The sequence below is a fragment of the Macrotis lagotis genome, chromosome 5 (assembly GCF_037893015.1).
Source record: "Macrotis lagotis isolate mMagLag1 chromosome 5, bilby.v1.9.chrom.fasta, whole genome shotgun sequence".
Classification (NCBI taxonomy): domain Eukaryota; kingdom Metazoa; phylum Chordata; class Mammalia; order Peramelemorphia; family Peramelidae; genus Macrotis; species Macrotis lagotis.
This window is the reverse complement of record NC_133662.1, coordinates 80000596-80018782: the sequence shown is the minus strand read 5'-3', so window position 1 is coordinate 80018782 and position 18187 is coordinate 80000596. Positions and strand designations below refer to the sequence as shown.

The window sequence follows — 18187 nt, the reverse complement described above, 5'->3', positions numbered from 1 at the left end:
TTAAAATTCTATATTAAAGTGAGCCATTATTATTAATATAAAAACATATATAATTGATATAAACATGTATAAAATAAACAAATATACATTAATATGTAACATAAACTTATTTAGAAAGCCTTATTTTTCAAAATAAGGTGATGGGAAAAACTTGTTGTGTAAAGTCTGGCATGAAAACTCAAATAAACCAAACCATTTAAAGGAGATACACACGCAAAAAAAGAAAAAGATAAGAACAGGAAAGAACAAAACAAAGAAAGAAAAAAGAAAGTAAAACAAAAAACCATCATCAAAATCAATCAACAACAACAAAAGCTGTCAGGTTTTCTATACCTAAAAATTTATTTACTCAAGAGTGGAACCATTACAATTTTTTTTAGGTTTTTTTTTTTTTTTTGCTAGGCAAATGGGGTTAAGTAGCTTGCCCAAGGCCACACAGCTAGGTAATTATTAAGTGTCTGAGATCGGATTTGAACCCAGGTACTCCTGACTCCAGGGCCGGTGCTTTATCCATTACGCCACCTAGCCACCCCTACTATGCCACCTAGCCACCCCTGAACCATTACAATTGATCTAACATGTCAGTCCTCAAGATGCTAATGGAGAAAAAAGAAATGGAAATAAAGGAAACAAAGACAGAGAGAGCATATGAATCAGAATCAGGTCAAATAAATATAAAAGGTAAATCCAAGAGATTAACCTTCCCCCAAGAAAATACTGTCTTAGAGGTCCAATGGAGGTAACAATCCAGAAAAGCTACTCTCCAAACTCCAGAATGTGACTTCCAGAAATGTCTAACACTTCCATCAATCCCCCTGCTTCTTTACATCCTTTATAATAGGTGGTTCTCTCTTTGAAAACTACTTTACTGTCTTGCCTTTTCCAAGTTCCTTAGGGAGGAATATAGGAGTAATTAGCCTTTCCCTTCTAGTGGCCCAAGAATATCAGTTCAAGCCCCTCTGGACCTTTGATTTTCATAAGCTCTGGATTGGACACTTAGTAAGTACTTAATAAATGTTCTTTCATTCATCCTTCTGTCTGCTCTTTTACAGGCTTAAGTCCAAGTGTTCAGATCGACAGCCTGACTCAATCAAATCATCCTCAACAAGATAACAATAATAAGCTAAGGGTATTACCTATACTTTCTCAAAGGAATGTCCTCAATTATTTCAACATGATATTAAAGGAAAATGTTCATGCTTTCCATTGGGAGAGACTTAGAAGGTAGAACAAAGTTCCATTGTTTAACCTCATCAAGTTCAACTGGTCACACTTAATTCATTCTCATATACTAAATTTGAATTGAAGAAAACTTCCTTGGAAGATAAAACATGAAAAGAACCCTAGTACCCCCAAAACTCCTCCCCACCAGAATGGGATTGAGAGGCCTACAGATCTATATGCCTACTATCTTAACTCTATATAAATTCCTTATGAAAATGATCTAAACATGTGTCAGTGGTATGTCTGATGAAAATAGGAAGTTTTTGCATCCTCAACTATGTAAGCAGTGCAGATAATCCAAAATTCCACTCTACTTAAGATTTTTAAAAAGCATTTGCTTTGGTAAAGTTAAATGTAGCAGTTAAGATGTCAACAGGAGAAGAGCCTCTCCTAGGTGTTTTTTCCATAATAGTTCAAAATCATAAAATTATGAATCTAAATTTTCAAGAGACAGAACCCAGAGAAAGATCCAGTGAGGCAATTCTCCAGACCAAGGTAACCTGGAAAATAGTGGAAAGGCTCCACTCCACAGCGTTAGAGAGGCAGCCTTCCAGAGTAATGAAACTTTAGCCTCCCGGAGGCAGCCCCAGGGTGCCTGGGAACCGTGGCTCATGGCAGCAGGGGCAGGTTCCTGACCTCCACACAGAGGAGCACCAGGCACAAATGGGAGGATCAGCTGAGGGGACCTCTGTCAGAGCGAGCATGTGAAGCCCAGGCCCTTGGAGTGGTTGCAGCAGTCAGCAAGGTCAGCTCAGTAGCAGCACTTGCAGCCCAGATCCAGGAGCCCCCAGGCAACTGAGACTTGAGTGCTCAGCCCACCAAAGGTAGGAGAGTGGAGAGAGAGAGAGAGACTTCTAAAGTCTATCCTCTGTATGTGGAACAGGACTCTGGGGCTCTGACCTCCGACAGAACAGCCCCCTCACCTCAGCCCCATGGCAGAGAGGTGTGCTTGTGGTCATTCACAGACCACACACACACACACTGAGATCTTTGTGTGTGTGTGTGTGGGGGGGTCCCAATAATACTCAAAAGCTCAGGAAGCACCCCAAAATCAGGCACAGGCTGGAGAAATGAGTAAGCAGAGAAAAAGAGGAACACCACTGAGAAATACTTTATCTATGATTCCAAAAAGGATCAAAATATTCAATATGAAGATGAGGAAGTAAAAGTTCCTGCATCTAAAGACTCCAAGAAAAATGGAAGTTGGGCTCAGGCTATGACAAAGCTCAAAAAAGATTACGAAAGTCAAGTAAGGGAGATAGAAGAAAAATTGGGAAAAGAAATGAGAGAGAAGCAGGAAAACATGAAAGTCAGCAGCTTAGTCAAGGAGATCCAAAAAAATAATGAAGAAAATAACATGTTAAAAACCAGCTTAGGTCAAATGGATAAAATAGTTCAAAAAGTTATTGAGGAAAAGAATTCTATAAAAAGTAGAATTGGCCAAGAGGAAAAAGAGGTAAGAAAGCTTGCGGAGGAAAAAAAATCCGTCAGATGTAGAACAGAGCTAAAGGAAGCTGATGACATTATGAGAAGTCAAGACACAATATTTCAATACCAAAAGAATGAAAAATTAGAAGAAAATATGAAACATCTCATTGAGAAAACAACTGATCTGGAAAACAAATTCAGGAAAGATAATTAAAAATTATTGGAATACCTGAAAGTCATGATCAGGAAAAGACCCAACAATCACCCAGCTGTGCGGCCCCAGGCAGTCCACCCAGTCCCATTTGCCCTGCAACACCCCCCCCCAGAAAATAATAATAATAATAAATGTGCTTCAGTCTGTGTTCCAACATCACCAGCTCTGTCTCAGGTGGATCACATTCCTTAGGATAAGTCCATCACAAAAGTTACTTCCATATTTTTCCACCATTGCCATTGCTGATCACAACTCCCACCATTCATACTTCTCTACTACCATGATCTGTATTTTCTCTCTCCTTTTACGCTGTCTCTGCTGTAGGGTAGTTGAGTGGCGCAGCAGACAGATCCCCAGCCCTGGGGCCAAGAGGCCCTAAACCCACATACCACCCCTTATTCAGCATCTACCCGGCCCTATAGTCCCGGACAGGCCATCCAATCCCAGCCCCTGGCATGAAGTAAAAAAGAAAATGTGTTATATGTGACCACTCTCCCTCCATGATCCATCCTCTCTTCCATCATTCACATCCCCCCCTTCCCCCTGTCCCCCCCTTCTAACTCCAGATGTCTATACCCCATTGAGTATATATGCTGTTTCCTCTCCTAGCCACCTCTGATGAGAGCGAAGATTCCCCCATTCCCCCTTGCCTTCCCCCCTTTCCATATCATTGCAATAGCTCATTGCAATAAAGAAAAATCTTATATGAAATATCTTAGCCTATTCCTCCTCTCCTTTTTCTTTCTCCCACTACATTTCCCTTTTATCTATTGACTCCCTTTTTATACCACAATATATCTTCAAATTCAGTTTTCTCCTGTGCATCATCTATAAAAGTTTCTACCTGCTCTATTAAATGAGAAGGTTTATATGAGTATTATCAGTACCATTTTTCTATACAGGAATACATGTAGTTCATCATCATCAAGTCCCTCATATTTTCCTCTTCTCCTCCACTCTCTACCTGAGTCCTATATTTGAAGATCAAACCTTCTGTTCATCTCTGGCCATTCCAACGGGGACATTTGAAATTCCCCTGGTTCATTGAAAGTCCATCTTTTACCCTGGAAGAGGACGTTCAGTTTTGCTGGGTAGTTGATTCTTGGTTGCATTCCAAGCTTTTTTGCCTTCCAGAATATTATATAACAAGCCCTACGAGCTTTTAATGTAGTTGCTGCTAAGCCCTGTGTGATCCTGACTGCAGCTCCATGATATTTAAATTGTATCCTTCTGGCTGCTTGTAATATTTTCTCTTTGACTTGGGAGTTCTGGAACTTAGCTATAATATTCCTGGGTTGGTTTTTTTTGGATCTCTTTCTTGGGGAGATCAGTGGATTCTCTCCATTTCTATTTTGCCCTCTGCTTCTAGAATATCAGGGCAATTTTCCTGTAATAATTCTTTGAAAATGATATCAAGGCTCTTTTCCTGGTCATGACTTTCAGGTATTCTAATAATTTTTTAAATTATCTTTCCTAAATCTGTTTTCCATGTCAGTTATTTTTTCAATGAGATGTTTCAATTTTCTTCTAATTTTTCATTCTTTTGGTTTTGAAGTATTGAGTCCTGATTTCTCATAAATTCAGCAATCTCCCTGAGTTCTATTCTTTGTCTGAAGGATTTGTTTTCCTTAGAGAGATTTCTTATCTCTTTTTCCATCTGACCAATTCTGCTTTTTTTAAAGCATTCTTCTCCTCAATAACTTTTTGAACTGTTTTATCCATTTGACCTATGCTGGTTTTTAACATGTTATTTTCTTCAGCATTTCTTTGGATCTCCTTGACTAAGCTGCTGACTTCATTTTCATGTTTTTCCTGCATCTCTCTCATTTCTTTTCCCAATTTTTCCTCTATCTCCCTCATTTGATTTTCAAAATCTTTTTTGAGCTCTGTCATGGCCTGAGCCCAATTTCTGTTTTTCTTGGAGTCTTTAGATGCAGGAGCTTGTTACCTCCTGATGTTCAGATTGAGTGTTTTGATCCTTCTTGGGATCACAGGTGAAGTATTTCTCAATGGTGTTCCTCTTTTTTCTCTTACTCATTTTCCCAGCCTGAGCCTGTTTTTGAGGTGCTTCCTGAGCTTTTGGGACACCCCCACAAGGATCCCCATGTGTGAGGCTCTGTCCTCCCTCCTGGTCTGTGAATAACCATAAACGCACCCCTCTGCCACAGGGCTGAGGTGGGGGGGAGGCCCTGCTGTTCTATGGGGGGCCTAGACTGTGATCAGGATCTGAATGTGGTCAGAACCCCAGAATCCTGTTCCAAGAACAGAGGACAGAGCTCTGCAGTTTCTCTCCACCTCCCTCCCTAGGCTCAGCATGCTCATGCCCTGGGGGCTCCTGCTTACCACCTGCTTCTGATTCCTGGATCTGGGCTGCCCCAAGCAGCTTGGTGACTTGAGGGCTGGGCTTCACGTCCTCAATCTGGCAGAGGTCCCCCACTGTCCCCCCCAAGTTGTGCCTCCTGCTCCCCAGGGTGTAGATCAGTAAACTGCCCCTGCTGCTGTGAGCCACAGCTCCCAGTGCACTGGGGCTGCCTCCGCGAGGCTGAAGTTCCTTTGCTGTGCCAGGTCACCCCTCTGGTGGGCCACCCCTCCGACCCTGTAGAGCCGAGCCTTTCCGCTCTTTTCCAGGTTACCTTGGGCTGGAGAATTGCCTCACTGGATCCCTCTGTGGGTTGTCTCTCGAAAATATAGTTAGAGTCCTTAATTTTTAAGTTTTGTTCCAGAGCAACTGAGAGAAGGTCCTCTCCTGATGCCAACTTGGCTCCGCCCCCAATCTGTCTGTCCTTTGTTTTCAATTGTGTCTTCTAGGACCAAGCAGAATAATTCTAATCCCTCTAAAATCATACTTCACTTCAGTTATCATGCTCCCTACTGTCCAGGCTCTACTCCAGCCTTGAGCCTTGCAATTCTTTAAACTACTATGTTTCCAAGTCTCCTATTCATTCTGGATATACTAACTTTGCATCATCCTCACTAAAATACAGTATTCAGAATTGAACATACTATTCCAGATCAGATTCAGACAAGTAAAATGGAATAGGACTATCATCTCTTTTTTTATGGCCACACTGTCTCTAATGGTACCTTATATTATATATGGACTTTTCCGAATACCTTATTGAAGTAAGGCCCACAAAGCCCTCAGATCTTTTTTTTGAAAGAACTGTTATCTAGTCTGCCCCTCTTGCAATCTGATTTCTTACATCATCACTTAATTGAAAAATGCTCTCTCTAAAGTTACCAAGGATCTTAATTACCAAATTCAATAACTTTTTCTCAGGTTTCATCCTTCTTGATCCCCCTGGTACAGTTGATGCTGACCATATTGTCTTTGAACAGTCTTTCTTCTCTGGATTTCTGTAACCTTGACTTTTCTTGGTTCTCCAATTGTCCTCCTCAGTCTCTTCTGATGGCTCATCATCCTGTATCTTTGGTTCATTTTTCTTCTCTGTTGCTGATATCAGGTTTCAGTTTTAACTATCATCTCTTTTCATACAACTTTTTTATTTTAATATCTAGCCTTAGTCTCTCCAGGAAACCCTAATCCTGCATCACCAACTACTTTTAAGATTTCAAATGGATATACATCTCCAATTTAACATGTTCAAAACAGAATTCATCTTCTTCATAACATCCCAAGCCTCCCCCCAAAACCCTTCCCTCTTTCTAACTACCCTGTTACTTTTTAGTGTATCATCATCTTTCTAGTTAACTGAAGCCTCCCCCAAAACCCTTCCCTCTTTCTAACTTCCCTGTTACTTTTTAGTGTATCATCATCTTTCTAGTTAACTGAGATTTGTAGTTCTGAACTCATTCCTAACTTTTTCTTTTCCCTTTACCTTAATATCTAATCAGAAAGCAAATCTTTGTTCTACTTTTTAATGTCATGATTTTCAGGGAGTCTAATGATTCCTGAATTATCTCTTTGACCCGTTTTTCAAGTCATTTTTTCAAAGTCAGATAACATATTTTCTTTTATTTTTCAGTCTTGTGATTTTGATGTAAAATTCTTTTGCAGTCTCATGAAGTCATTAATTTCTGTTTGATATGTTCTATTGATATGTTTTCAGGAAATTCATTTCTTGGGTAAGGTTTTATTTTTGAGTCATTTCAAGTTTCTGTCTGAAACTAATTGGGTTGATACAGGAATGGTTTGTTATTTCCTTTTCCAGTTCATTTTACAGATGAGAAAAGTAAAACAAACAGGGTTAAGTACCTTGTCCAGGGTCACATAGATGGTATCTGAGGCCAGATTTGAATTAAGGTATTCCTAACTCCAGTTCCAGCTCTCTATCCACTGCAAATTCCAGCTGCTCCATTTTATTTTCTAAGTGACATATATTCCTTCTGATTCTTTCCTTCAGAATTTTTATTTCATTTTTAAGTTTTTACTTCATGTCTTCTAGGCATTCATGTCATCTTTGTGGAAATTTGTTTTCTTTGAATTGCTGCTTAAATGCTACTAACAGATTCTCCTGTTTGCAAATGTAGATTTGGATTAATCTTTGAAACTGGTTAGTGGTTTTTTGAATTATTCATTTTTCCAACCATAGTTGCTGGACTATGGCTTTGTACAAGGGCCAGGTTGCATCCACCCTGCTGAACTTTCAGGTGAATTGTAAACCCTGCTTGGTCTAGTCCTGAGTGCCCTGGGTTCCTGCAATGACCCCCCACCTCCAAGGATTAAACTTCTCTTATATCACTGATGTGCATGGTATTGGGTTTTCAAGGTCCTGGAATCTCAGGACAGTAGTTAAGGACCTTGCTCTGAGGTCTCTCCCTGAGACTATGGCCAGCTAAGTCTATGGTACCACATTGGTCAGTACCTATTGATGTTCTAGAGGGGGTGTGAAGGACCTCATTCTATGGGCCTTTGAATATCCTCATACTGGAGCTTTCTTGGAGAAGAAAGAGTATAAAGGGGGACTCTGCTGTTTTTTGTTGTCTCCTTGCAGGTTACACATGTCCTGTATCTGAGCACACTTGCTGGAAAGGTTCCTTTATCTGCTACCAATGGACGTTTGGCTAAGATTTTGTACAGGTTTGGTAGTCATTTATTTAAAAGCCACTTAGAACACTTAAAACCTCATAATATTTCTTGATCATTAATTAGTTAGGTGAGAAGGAATGTGGGACCTCGGCATTATGTCCCCTCCTTCTAGTTCTTTCTATTTTTCAGTCATTTGGCATACATCTGCTATATCTAGGACCATATTATTCTTTCCTTCTGCTTGTCACTTTTTAAAAAGTATGTTGAAAAGTAGCAATATGTCCAAATTAGAGCAAGTCAGACTCTAAGATGAATAGAAATCATTATTTATAAAGAGCAATGGAAGGAATTAGGGACATCTAGAAAAGAGAAGATTGAATTGTTGTTGTTGTTGCTACTGTTTTTTTCAGGGGGGGAGAAGATGTGAATAGTATTTTTAAATATTTGAAATGCTCTAAAAAATAAGAACTATAGACAAGAGAACAACAGCTTTTAAAAGCTCTCTCATAAAACTTCAATACTAAGGGCTCTAACTAAACTTTTGAGAGACAGAACCCACAGAGGGACCCAGTGAGGCAGTTCTCCTACTCAAGGTAACCTGGAAAAGAGCAGAAAGGCTCTGCTCCCCCCAGGGTTGGAGGGGAGGCCTGCCAGAGTGAGAGAACTTCAGCTTCCTGGAGGCAGCCCCAGGGCACTGGGAGCTGCAGCTCACAGCAGCGGGGGAGTTTCCTGAGCTACACCCCTGGGAGCACCAAGCACAAATTGGGGGAACAGCAGGGGACCTCTGCCAGAGCGAGCACTTGAAAACCAGCCCTCAGGGCACACAGCTAACAACTGGTCTTTAGGCAGCCCAGATCCAGGAACAGAAGCAGGCAGGTAAGCAGGAGACCCGAGGGCATGAGCCCATTGAATCTAGGGAGGGGAGTAGACTGCAGAGCTCTGTCCTCGGCCCCTGGAACAGGACTCTGGGGCTCTGAACACATTCAGATCCTGATTGCAGTCTAGGCCCCCCCACCTCAGCCCCGTGGCAGAGGGGGGGCGCATATGGTTATTCACAGACCAGGAGGGAGGACAGAGCCTCACACACTGAGACCCTTGTGGGAGTGTCCCAAAAGCTCAGGAAGAACCCCAAAACCAGGTTTAGGCTGGGAAAATGAGCAAGCAGAGAAAAAAGAGGAACACCATTGAGAAATATTTTGCAAATGAGCCCAAGAAGGATCAAAATACTCAGTCTGAAGATGAGGAAGCACAACCTCCTGCATCTAAAGACTCCAAGAAAAACAGAAATTGGGCTCAGGCCATGACAGAGCTCAAAAAAGACTGAAAATCAAGTGAGGGAAAATAGCATGCTAAAAACCAGCTTAGGTCAAATGGATAAAACAGTTCTAAAAGTTATTGAGGAGAAAAATGCTTTAAAAAGCAAAATTGGCCAGATGGAAAAAGAGATAAGAAAACTCTCTGAGAACAAATCCTTCAGACAAAGAATGGAACTCAGGGAGATTGATGAATTTATGAGAAACCAGGATTCATTACTTCAAAACCAAAAAAATGAAATATTAGAAGAAAATGTGAAACATCTCACTGAAAAAACAACTGATATGGAAAACAGACTTAGGAAAGATAATTTGAAAATTATTGGAATACCTGAAAGTCATGATCAGGAAAAGAGCCTCGACATCATTTTCAAAGAATTACTACAGAAAAATTACCCTGATATTCTAGAAGCAGAAGGCAAAATAGAAATGGAGAGAATCCACCGATCTCCCCAAGAAAGAGATCCAAAAAAACAATCCCCAGGAATATTATAGCCAAGTTCCAGAACTCCTAAGTCAAAGAGAAAATATTACAAGCAGCCAGAAGGACACAGTTCAAATATCATGGAGCAGATGGTGGAGTAGCAAAAAGCACAGAAGAGCTCTCTACCACAACTCCTTTACAAAGATCTAGAAAACTCACCAGATCAAGAACTGACTGAATAATCTAAGAAAAAGGTCACAGTGAGCAATTTTTCCAGTCAAAGTCGGCAAAGGGAGACACTGGGGACGGGGTCTGATCAGGAGCATACCATATAGTGCATTCCAACACAGGGACTGAAAGAAGGTTAAGACCTTATCAGGAAAAAAACTGGAGACTTGGAGTCACATGGAGACTTGATACAGAATCATAGGAAGGTCCCACCAAGCAGTTCTGTAGTTCACTATCCCGTTCTCATGAGAGATTAAGGTAGACTGAAAAAAGGACCTGTGGACAGAAATGGCATTCCAGCATGAGAAACAGTCTTGGATCCTAGACTGTATGATAAGCAAGGAACAAGTTCAAAAACTAAGAGTAACTATGGGTTCCAACTCTAGGAAAAAAGAGAGGGAGCCTTACTTCAAGCCTTCAGCCCTGGAAGTCTAAAGCAGAATAATCAGAAGAGAAATCCTAAACCCAAGGGAAACCTGCATTTCTGTCACTCTGAATGAGCTAAGCTTTCCAGTTGGCTTTCCAATGGCCAAGCCCTACAGCAATTTATTAGAACTCCAACCAGGGGCAAAGTCACAAGTGTGTGTGTGTGTGTGTGTGTGGATGGGGGACCAACTCCAAAACTAGGTCAGAAACTTGAAGAGCCCAGGGGGATGGTAGGATGTGGGGTAGAAGGGTTCACAGCAGGATTTTGCCCTGGATTAGACTACTTTGGGAGCATTGAAAGCTTGTAAAGTCCCAGCTTGAGCAGTTCCTTAGATCCTGAAATAATACAATACTAAACATCCCCCCAAAAAGCAGTGGCAGGACAAGAACATACAATCACCTCAGGAGTGCCCAGAAACCACAGAGTTCAAAGCCAGGGAGAAGACTGGAAGAATGAGCAAACAAAATAAGTATCCCACCATAAAGAGCTATTACGATGATATGAGAGCTCAAGACACAAACCTAGAAGAAGAGAATGTCTTCAAAACCTTCAAGTATAACTTCAGAGAAAAAGACAGCTTGGATATAAATTCAACTAGAATTCCTAGAAGAGATGAAGCAAGGATTTTTAAACAATTGAGAAGTTTTTTAATAAATGAAATGAGTTCTTATGAGGAATGAAATTTTAAAAATGATAAAGAAATGAAATTACAGAAGACTTGGAAACAGAATTAACAACCTGGCACAAGAGGTATAAAACCTCATCAAAGAAAAAATAATTCCCTGAAAATTAAAATTGACCAAATGTAAATCAATGACTCCATAATTCAACAAGATATATTAAAACAAAATGAATAAATAGAAGAAAAAATAAGTATCTTGTAGCAAAAATAACTGATCTGGAAAACAGATTAAGAAGAGATCATTTAAGATTCTTTTGACTAGGGGCGGCTAGGTGGCGCAGTGGATAAAGCACCTGCCCTGGAGTCATGAGTACCTGGGTTCAAATCCAGTCTCAGACACTTAATTACTTAGCTGTGTGGCCTTGGGCAAGCCACTTAACCCCATTTGCCTTACCAAAAAAAAAAAAACCCTAAAAAAAGATTCTTTTGACTACCTGAACAATATGACAATTAAAAAAACCTAGACATCTTATTTCAAGAAGTCTTAAAAGAGAACTGCCCTGATCTCATAGGACAAGAAGACAAAGTGGAAATACAAAAAAACCCCTACAAATCATCTGCTGAAAGAAATTCCAGTGAAAACTCAGGAATATCAATTCCTGAACTTTGAGGACAAAGAAAAAAATTCTGCAAGCAGTCAGAAAAAAAAAGAATTTGAAGGGTTATAGTCAGGATCACTCATTATTTAGCAGCCATCAATATAAAGGAGAGGAAAGCTTGGAATATAATATTCTAAAAGGCAAGGGATATAGGTTTACAGTCAAGAATAAGTTACCCAGAAAAAATTAATATAATCCTAGAGGGGGGAAAAATTAGATCTTTATTTAAATAGGGTACTTCTAAGCATTCCTGATGAAAAGACCAGAGAAGCAGAGAAAATTTGAAATAAAAAGGGGAAACATGAACAAGGATCCTAAGATAATAGACAAAGATAAATTATTTTCATTTTAATATGGGGAGATAATTCATCTATTTCTTCAGAAGTCTATTATCATCTAGGATGGTCATAGAGGAAGTCTAATTAGACAAAGAACCTGAGAGCAGTTCTGTTGTTTTGATGATGTTAAAGGAAGAAGAAGAAAAAGGTAGAAGAGGAAAATACCATCAAGAAAAAAAAGAGAGAAAGGAAAGCAAAATCAGGGTGAGCAAAAAGATCACTATGGGAACACACACACACACACACACACACACACACACACACCCCTAAATATATTCACAGATCTTGTGTCATTTTTAAGTCATGCCAATTTAGAGTTTTCTTGGCAAAAATACTGAAGTGGTTTGATATTTCCTTCTCCATCTCATTTTTAGAGATGAGGAAACTGAAGCATCAGGGTTAAGTGTCTTGTTCAGGATCACACAGCTAATAAGTATCTACAGCTGGATGTGAACTCATGAAGATGAATCTTTCTGATTCTTAGCTCTATCTACTTCTGCCTCAGAGGTGGGGTACAGAAAGACATTTCACTTAACAGAAAAAGAGGAGGGGAAAGGGTCAAGGGAAAAGTCAGAATCAGAAGGTAAATTAAGGGAGGTACTGAGAATGCCATCCCCATTCACAGTAATGACTGTTAACTGTATATATCCCTCCATCCTATTCTCTTATACTTTTTCCCCCTCATTTTCCCTGTACCTTCTTTCTAACAATGAGGGCAGTAACGGAGGAGTATATTTAAGATCAACTTCAGCTTTGGCTAAAGTAAAGATTTAAAAATTCTTACCAATTCAGTCAACAAAAACAATTCCAGGAATATAATGATGAAACATGATATCCAGAGTCTGCCAGAAAAATGATGAACTCGGGGTTCAGAATATGGCAAATATTTTTGGATATGACCAGTGGTAGCATATAACCTTCCTGACTGTGCATATTTCTCAAAAAAATTACACCCTGTTCCCCAATTTGGGAAACAGGGAAGATTGGAGAAAATTGATGCTTCTTAATTGACAACAGTTAAGAGTTACATTACAAATAATTTTAAAAACAAGATCTAGTTATTCTATTTATCACACTCAGCATAATGCTAAATACACGAATATAAAATATTATATTTATATAATGCTGTAGACTGATTGATCTAGAAAACTACTGATTAAAAGAAGAGCTAAGACTTTTCTAGAGGTAAAGACTTCTACAAGACAGACCAGGGAATTAGGGAATAAGGCAGGTGTAGATAAAGAAGGGAGGGTGGCATCAAGTCAGCAAGTGGGTTTCCCCTGGATCCTGTTTCTTCCTATATGGGATATACCCATCTATCACCAATTCCCAACCCAAACCTCTATTTTCAACTGATATTTATTAAATGCCTAGTGTATATTATTTTATATTTTTCTAAGGCACTTTTAGAGTAACTAATGGGGTCTGGACTTATCAAAGTGCTTTTATTTCAAAGGATCACAAATCTGGAACAGGAACTATCTAGTCCAATTCCCTGACTTTATAGAGAAGGAAACCTGGACCCGAGTCACCTGTCATATAATAAACATTTCAGGCAGCATTTGAATTTTGACCCTCTATCACCAAAGCCAGCAAACAAACATGTTGTATTTAAGAGAGGTAAAATCTCATCTTTTCTCAGTTGGATTCCCTCCCTCCCTGCTTCCATCTCCACGACTCCAGAAGTCACAGACACATTGCTTCCTTCTCCTTTCCTACACAAGTCATTCAAATAAGAATGGTGATGTTTTTGTCGCCGTTTATCTAAATTATAATTGGCAGTTTGATACAAGCCTAGGGTAAAGAGGGTAAATGAGGCTAAAGAGTAAAGGAAAATCCTTTAAGTTTGAGGAGGGAGTTACTTCTGGCTGAAAGTCATTTATTAAAAGTTCACTATGGGGCGGCTAGGTGGCGCAGTGGATAGAGCACCAGCCCTGAAGCCAGGAGTACCTGAGTTCAAATCCGGCCTCAGACACTTAATAATTACCTAGCTGTACGGCCTTGGGCAAGCCACTTAACCCCACTGCCTAGCAAAAACTAAAACAAACAAACAAACAAAAAGTTCTTTATGTGCTGGGCATTCTTAGAAGCAGCTGGGATACCAATTCCTCTCACTCACCTCTTAGCCCCTTTCCAGTCTGACTTCAAACCTCATCAAGTCAACTGAAATTACTCTCACCAAAATTTGTGATCTTTTCTCGGTCTTTATTCTCAACCTTTCCACTACATTTACCAATATTACATTTTTTGTACAAGTAGCGCCAGCTGGGCGACAAGTAGCGCCGGTTCTCAAGTGTAACAGAGGCTATCGGAAGGCTTCCTGGAGGGGAAAGTGGCAAGAACTAGGTGTGAAGTGGCTTCTTACTTATTCCTTGGGTGACATCATCCTCCATCATCCACGTGGAACCGGACTAGATAACTGTTTACTTAGTTTGGGGTCCTTTCTCTCTTAGAATTCAGGTTAAGGCCAGTATGTTGGGGCATGTAAGGTCTTGAATGGTTCTGGAAGGCTCTAGAATAAAAGTCTGCTTCTCAAGGGGGGAGGGGTAGTAGGAACAATTGTCTACGATGTGTTAAGAGTTTTACAATATCGTCTCCTTTGATTCTCCTTACAATCCTGCAAAATAACCCCATTTCACAGTTGAGTAAATGGATCAAACAGGTGGGAGCTGCACTCGGATCTCCCTGACTGCTGGCCCGTCTGGCCTCTCTGTCAGCGGGGAGCCCAGGCTGCCCTCCTCCCCCCAGCCAAGCCCGAGGCCCGGCGCAGGCCAGGGACCGGGTGAACAAGAGGCCCCAGGCACGGGAGGATAAGGAGGAAGAGGGCGCTGCCGCGAGGTAGAACGCGTGCCCCGGGACGCACCGCCTCCGCCTACTCACCTTGGACACCGACGAGGTAGCCATGATGCTAAGCTCCCGCTTGTTTCAAGCGGAATCGGGCATTTCCCGACGTCCTCAGCGGCAGGCGGATGGGGCGGGGCGAAAGGTCGGCCCTCGTTCGGCCATTGGGTTGGCAGCCCGCTTCCGGAATAGGGTTTCCCGGGATCTCCCGGAAAGAGGGCGGGGGCGGGGCGCGAGTGGCGGGTCTCGCTCGCCCCGGAGCTGTGGAGTCATGGCCTGCGCCTTTCGCAGGTCCATCGCCTCTCAGGTACCTGGCCCGCCCGAGAGTGGGGGAGGGAAGCCCAGCTTGGACAGGTGGCCCGGGGACGCCTCCTGTGGCGGGAGTCCAGAGCCTCGTCCCGGCCCCCCGCACGCCCGGTGTGTGGAGGCCGCGGGCCGGGGCCCCGGTCGCAGGGCGTCCTTGCTATTTGCCAGACTCGACCGCCCCGTGAGGGAGCCGGGGCAGTAATTACAGTCTTTTCCGGAGCTCCCATCCAGCCGGGCCCCCAGCCATCCGGCCGGCGTGGAAAGCAGACTTTCCAGCCAGATCTCTACCGGTCTCGAGGCTGGGAGACTGGACACGTGGCTTCCCCCAGCCCCGAGACCAGACGGGCCCCCCTCAAATGTTCACCAGGTGGCAGCCGCTGTGAAGCACCCAGAACGCCAAGTTTCCGACCAGCTTTTAAGTGGAGAAGGGGCAGAGAGTTACCCTCGGGTTTGTTGTAATGGAAGGAGTTGCTGCGTGTCCAGTCCGGCACTGGGGGGGGTTGAACCCTCTGCTCCCCGTGTGATCGCCCACCTTGGCTTCTTTTGTCTTACTTTTCAAACTTGGCAAGCACATCTCCTCACCCACAGTTCTTGAAATCCCAAGTTTACTTAAGCTGGGTGGCCCTGGAGTCAGGAGGACCTGGGTTCAAATCTGGTCTCAGACACTTAATAATTACCTAGCTGGGTGGCCTTGGGCAAAAAAAAGAAAGAAATAATAACAGATTCCTAGTCCCTATGCCATTTGGGAGGTGAAGGAGGAGGGTATCAAATGGCTATTTTCTGTCAAGAATATAACTTTGTAGAGGCAGCTAGGTGGCACAGTGGAAAGAGCGCCAGTCCTAGAGTCAGTTGGACCCGAGTTCAAATCCAATCTCAGACACTTAATAATAATTACCTAGCTGTGTGGCCCCATTACCTGGCAAAGACAAAAAAAAAGTTTTCTAAGGGCCCTCTTCAACCGGAGGCTCTAGTCTCTATCCCAAAGTTACCGTATATATGTAAATAAATATATGCTTGGAGGATATGTCATCCCCCATTTCAGAATATAATTTCCTTAACCACAGAGGCTTTAATTTTTGTCTCTGTATCCTTCCCTCTCAAGGCAGTGCCTAGCAATAAATTAGTGTCCAATAATGTTTGTTGTTTGGGCAAGTCTTTTCACTCTGAACCTCAGTTTCCTCATCTTTAAGATGAAGGGGTTGGAATAGATTGATCCAAAGACCCTTTACAATGCTTCCAAACTAATTTTCCTTCAGCTTACTAATGCCATATTACTTGTTCCATCAACTTCAATGATTCTTTTTTGTCTCTGAGATGGGATATAAATTTTAGCTGTTAAGTTTTTAAAGCCCTTCATAACCTATCCTTCATCTGTTTTTCTAGCTTCCCTGACCATTCAAGTTGACCTTCACAGTTGTTCTTCAAATAGGAGCATTTCAAATGGAATACACTTCTCTTCCTTTTAAGATGCAGTTCAAGAATCAAATTCTGCATGAAACCTTTTCTGGTCCCCCCCCCCACACACACACACACACACTGTTCCTCAAATTGCTTTGTTTTTAAATATGCCCTGTATTTTTTTTTAACATGGTTGCTTATACTTAAATATTCAGCTTTTGACTTTTCTATTAGAGATTAAACAATCTTGTGAGTTCTATATAGACTGTTTCATCCTTTGTACCCAAGACCAACCTAGCCTCGTGCCTAACACAGGAGGCACTCAAATACTTGATAAAAGAATGAATTTTCAAAAAGCATTTATTAGGCACTAGCTATTAGGCTGAGCACTGTATTAAACATTTAGAGATACAAATAGAAAAGAACACAAAAAATTACACTGTCAGTTGGTTCCCTCCACCTCTGAAATTCTGCTATTTTGTGATAAGTTAAACTCTAGTTAACCCACAGGTAATATATTGGATTCTAATGGACAAAGATGACAGGAATGGGGGGGGAGGTAAAGGGAAATGTTCCAAACAGGAGGAAAACCATGAAGAAAGGATGAGAGGAAAGAATAAGCCTGGCTATTATTGGGTTTAATAAGGAGACTGAACTCACTGCATCAGAAAGGATGAATTGAAATATATTATCAGAGTTTAGCTAAATAAAGTTAAGGTATTTGATAAGAAGCTTTGAAATATTTATCTAATGCAGTGGTTATTAACTTTTTCAAACTGCAGACTTATCACAGCCTTACAATCTACTTTATTTGAGCAAACATTAATGCCTTTTTATAGGATCCTATGCTAGACAATGAGGCAAGCACAGAAAACATGATCTTTAAGATGATGTAGTAGGAAGAATCAATACAACCCAGTTCTGCAATTCCTCCAATAAAAACTGAGAGGAAGGGCACATACTATGTAGTGAATAGAAAGGACAAGGAGAAACCACAGTCATTTTTTTTTTGGCACAAATTATGAATTCAATTGAAAGGCAAGTAATCAGGGATGACCTTGCAGCAGTAGCCTTCTGACCCTAGAGAAGATTTTTGAATTTAGCTTACAGATTAGTGACCAGGGCAAGGACTCTGACCAGAGGTGAACCTTTAGTTTTGTCATTCTGACTCTGAAGCAAGAGCTGGGACGGACCTGGTCTGAGATTTGTTGCTAAGTTACAAGGCAGAGTCAGTGGACCAGGAATGTGCCTTCAATCATGTTGTGGTAAACTCAAAGAATTTCTCATCTAATAGACTGGAACTAGTAACTATTTGCTTGAGCTCCATTCAAGAGAAGCCAGCAATTGTGGGGCTCAGCTCCAAATAGGGATTGGAAGCTTACAAAGTTAAGACCAGGCAAGCAGCCCTTGGTCAGATCTGTTGCTAAAAGTTTGCAGCTCTCTAACTTAAACTACCCATTAAATACCTAAGTAATATAACACTCAAAACATGGAGACTGCAGGAAAACTCTAGATAATAAAAATCAGGACCATATTATGCTGCAGTATTTCCTTTACAGCCTGACCCTAGCACAAAGTCCCAGTTCAAAAAGTAAGGCTGGAAGAATAGTAAATAGACATCAGTCTTAAACAGCTATTGCAGAGTGAAGATGACCCAAATAAAAACCCAGAAAAAAAGAATAATTTTTAAAATATAGTTTGATTACAAGATCAACAAGAATTCCTGTAAGAAATGAAATTAGTTCAAGTTAAAAGATATTTTAAATGAAATAAGA

At 41.2% G+C, this 18187-nt stretch overlaps 2 protein-coding genes across 4 annotated transcripts in view; one reads left to right on the top strand and one right to left on the bottom strand.

The window, feature by feature from the left end:
- ORC3 (origin recognition complex subunit 3) overlaps positions 1 to 14846 on the bottom strand; it is a 120245-nt gene extending 105399 nt beyond the window's left edge. The window contains exons 1-2 of one of the 2 annotated variants that reach the window (XM_074187123.1): positions 14748 to 14790; positions 9922 to 10097 (exon numbers count right to left, since the gene is read on the bottom strand). In XM_074187123.1, the coding sequence (XP_074043224.1) occupies positions 9922 to 9933 (12 nt within the window). In that variant the 5' untranslated portion in view covers positions 9934 to 10097; positions 14748 to 14790. Of the gene's footprint in view, positions 1 to 9921; positions 10098 to 14747 lie in introns of both variants that reach the window. The other variant, XM_074187122.1, reaches the window with a different exon arrangement.
- Positions 14847 to 14895: 49 nt separating this feature from the next.
- RARS2 (arginyl-tRNA synthetase 2, mitochondrial) overlaps positions 14896 to 18187 on the top strand; it is a 70914-nt gene continuing 67622 nt past the window's right edge. Inside the window, exon 1 of one of the 2 annotated variants that reach the window (XM_074187125.1) lies at positions 14896 to 15015. In XM_074187125.1, coding sequence (XP_074043226.1) covers positions 14980 to 15015 — 36 coding nt within the window. In that variant the 5' untranslated portion in view covers positions 14896 to 14979. The remainder of the gene's footprint in view (positions 15016 to 18187) is intronic. The other variant, XM_074187124.1, reaches the window with a different exon arrangement.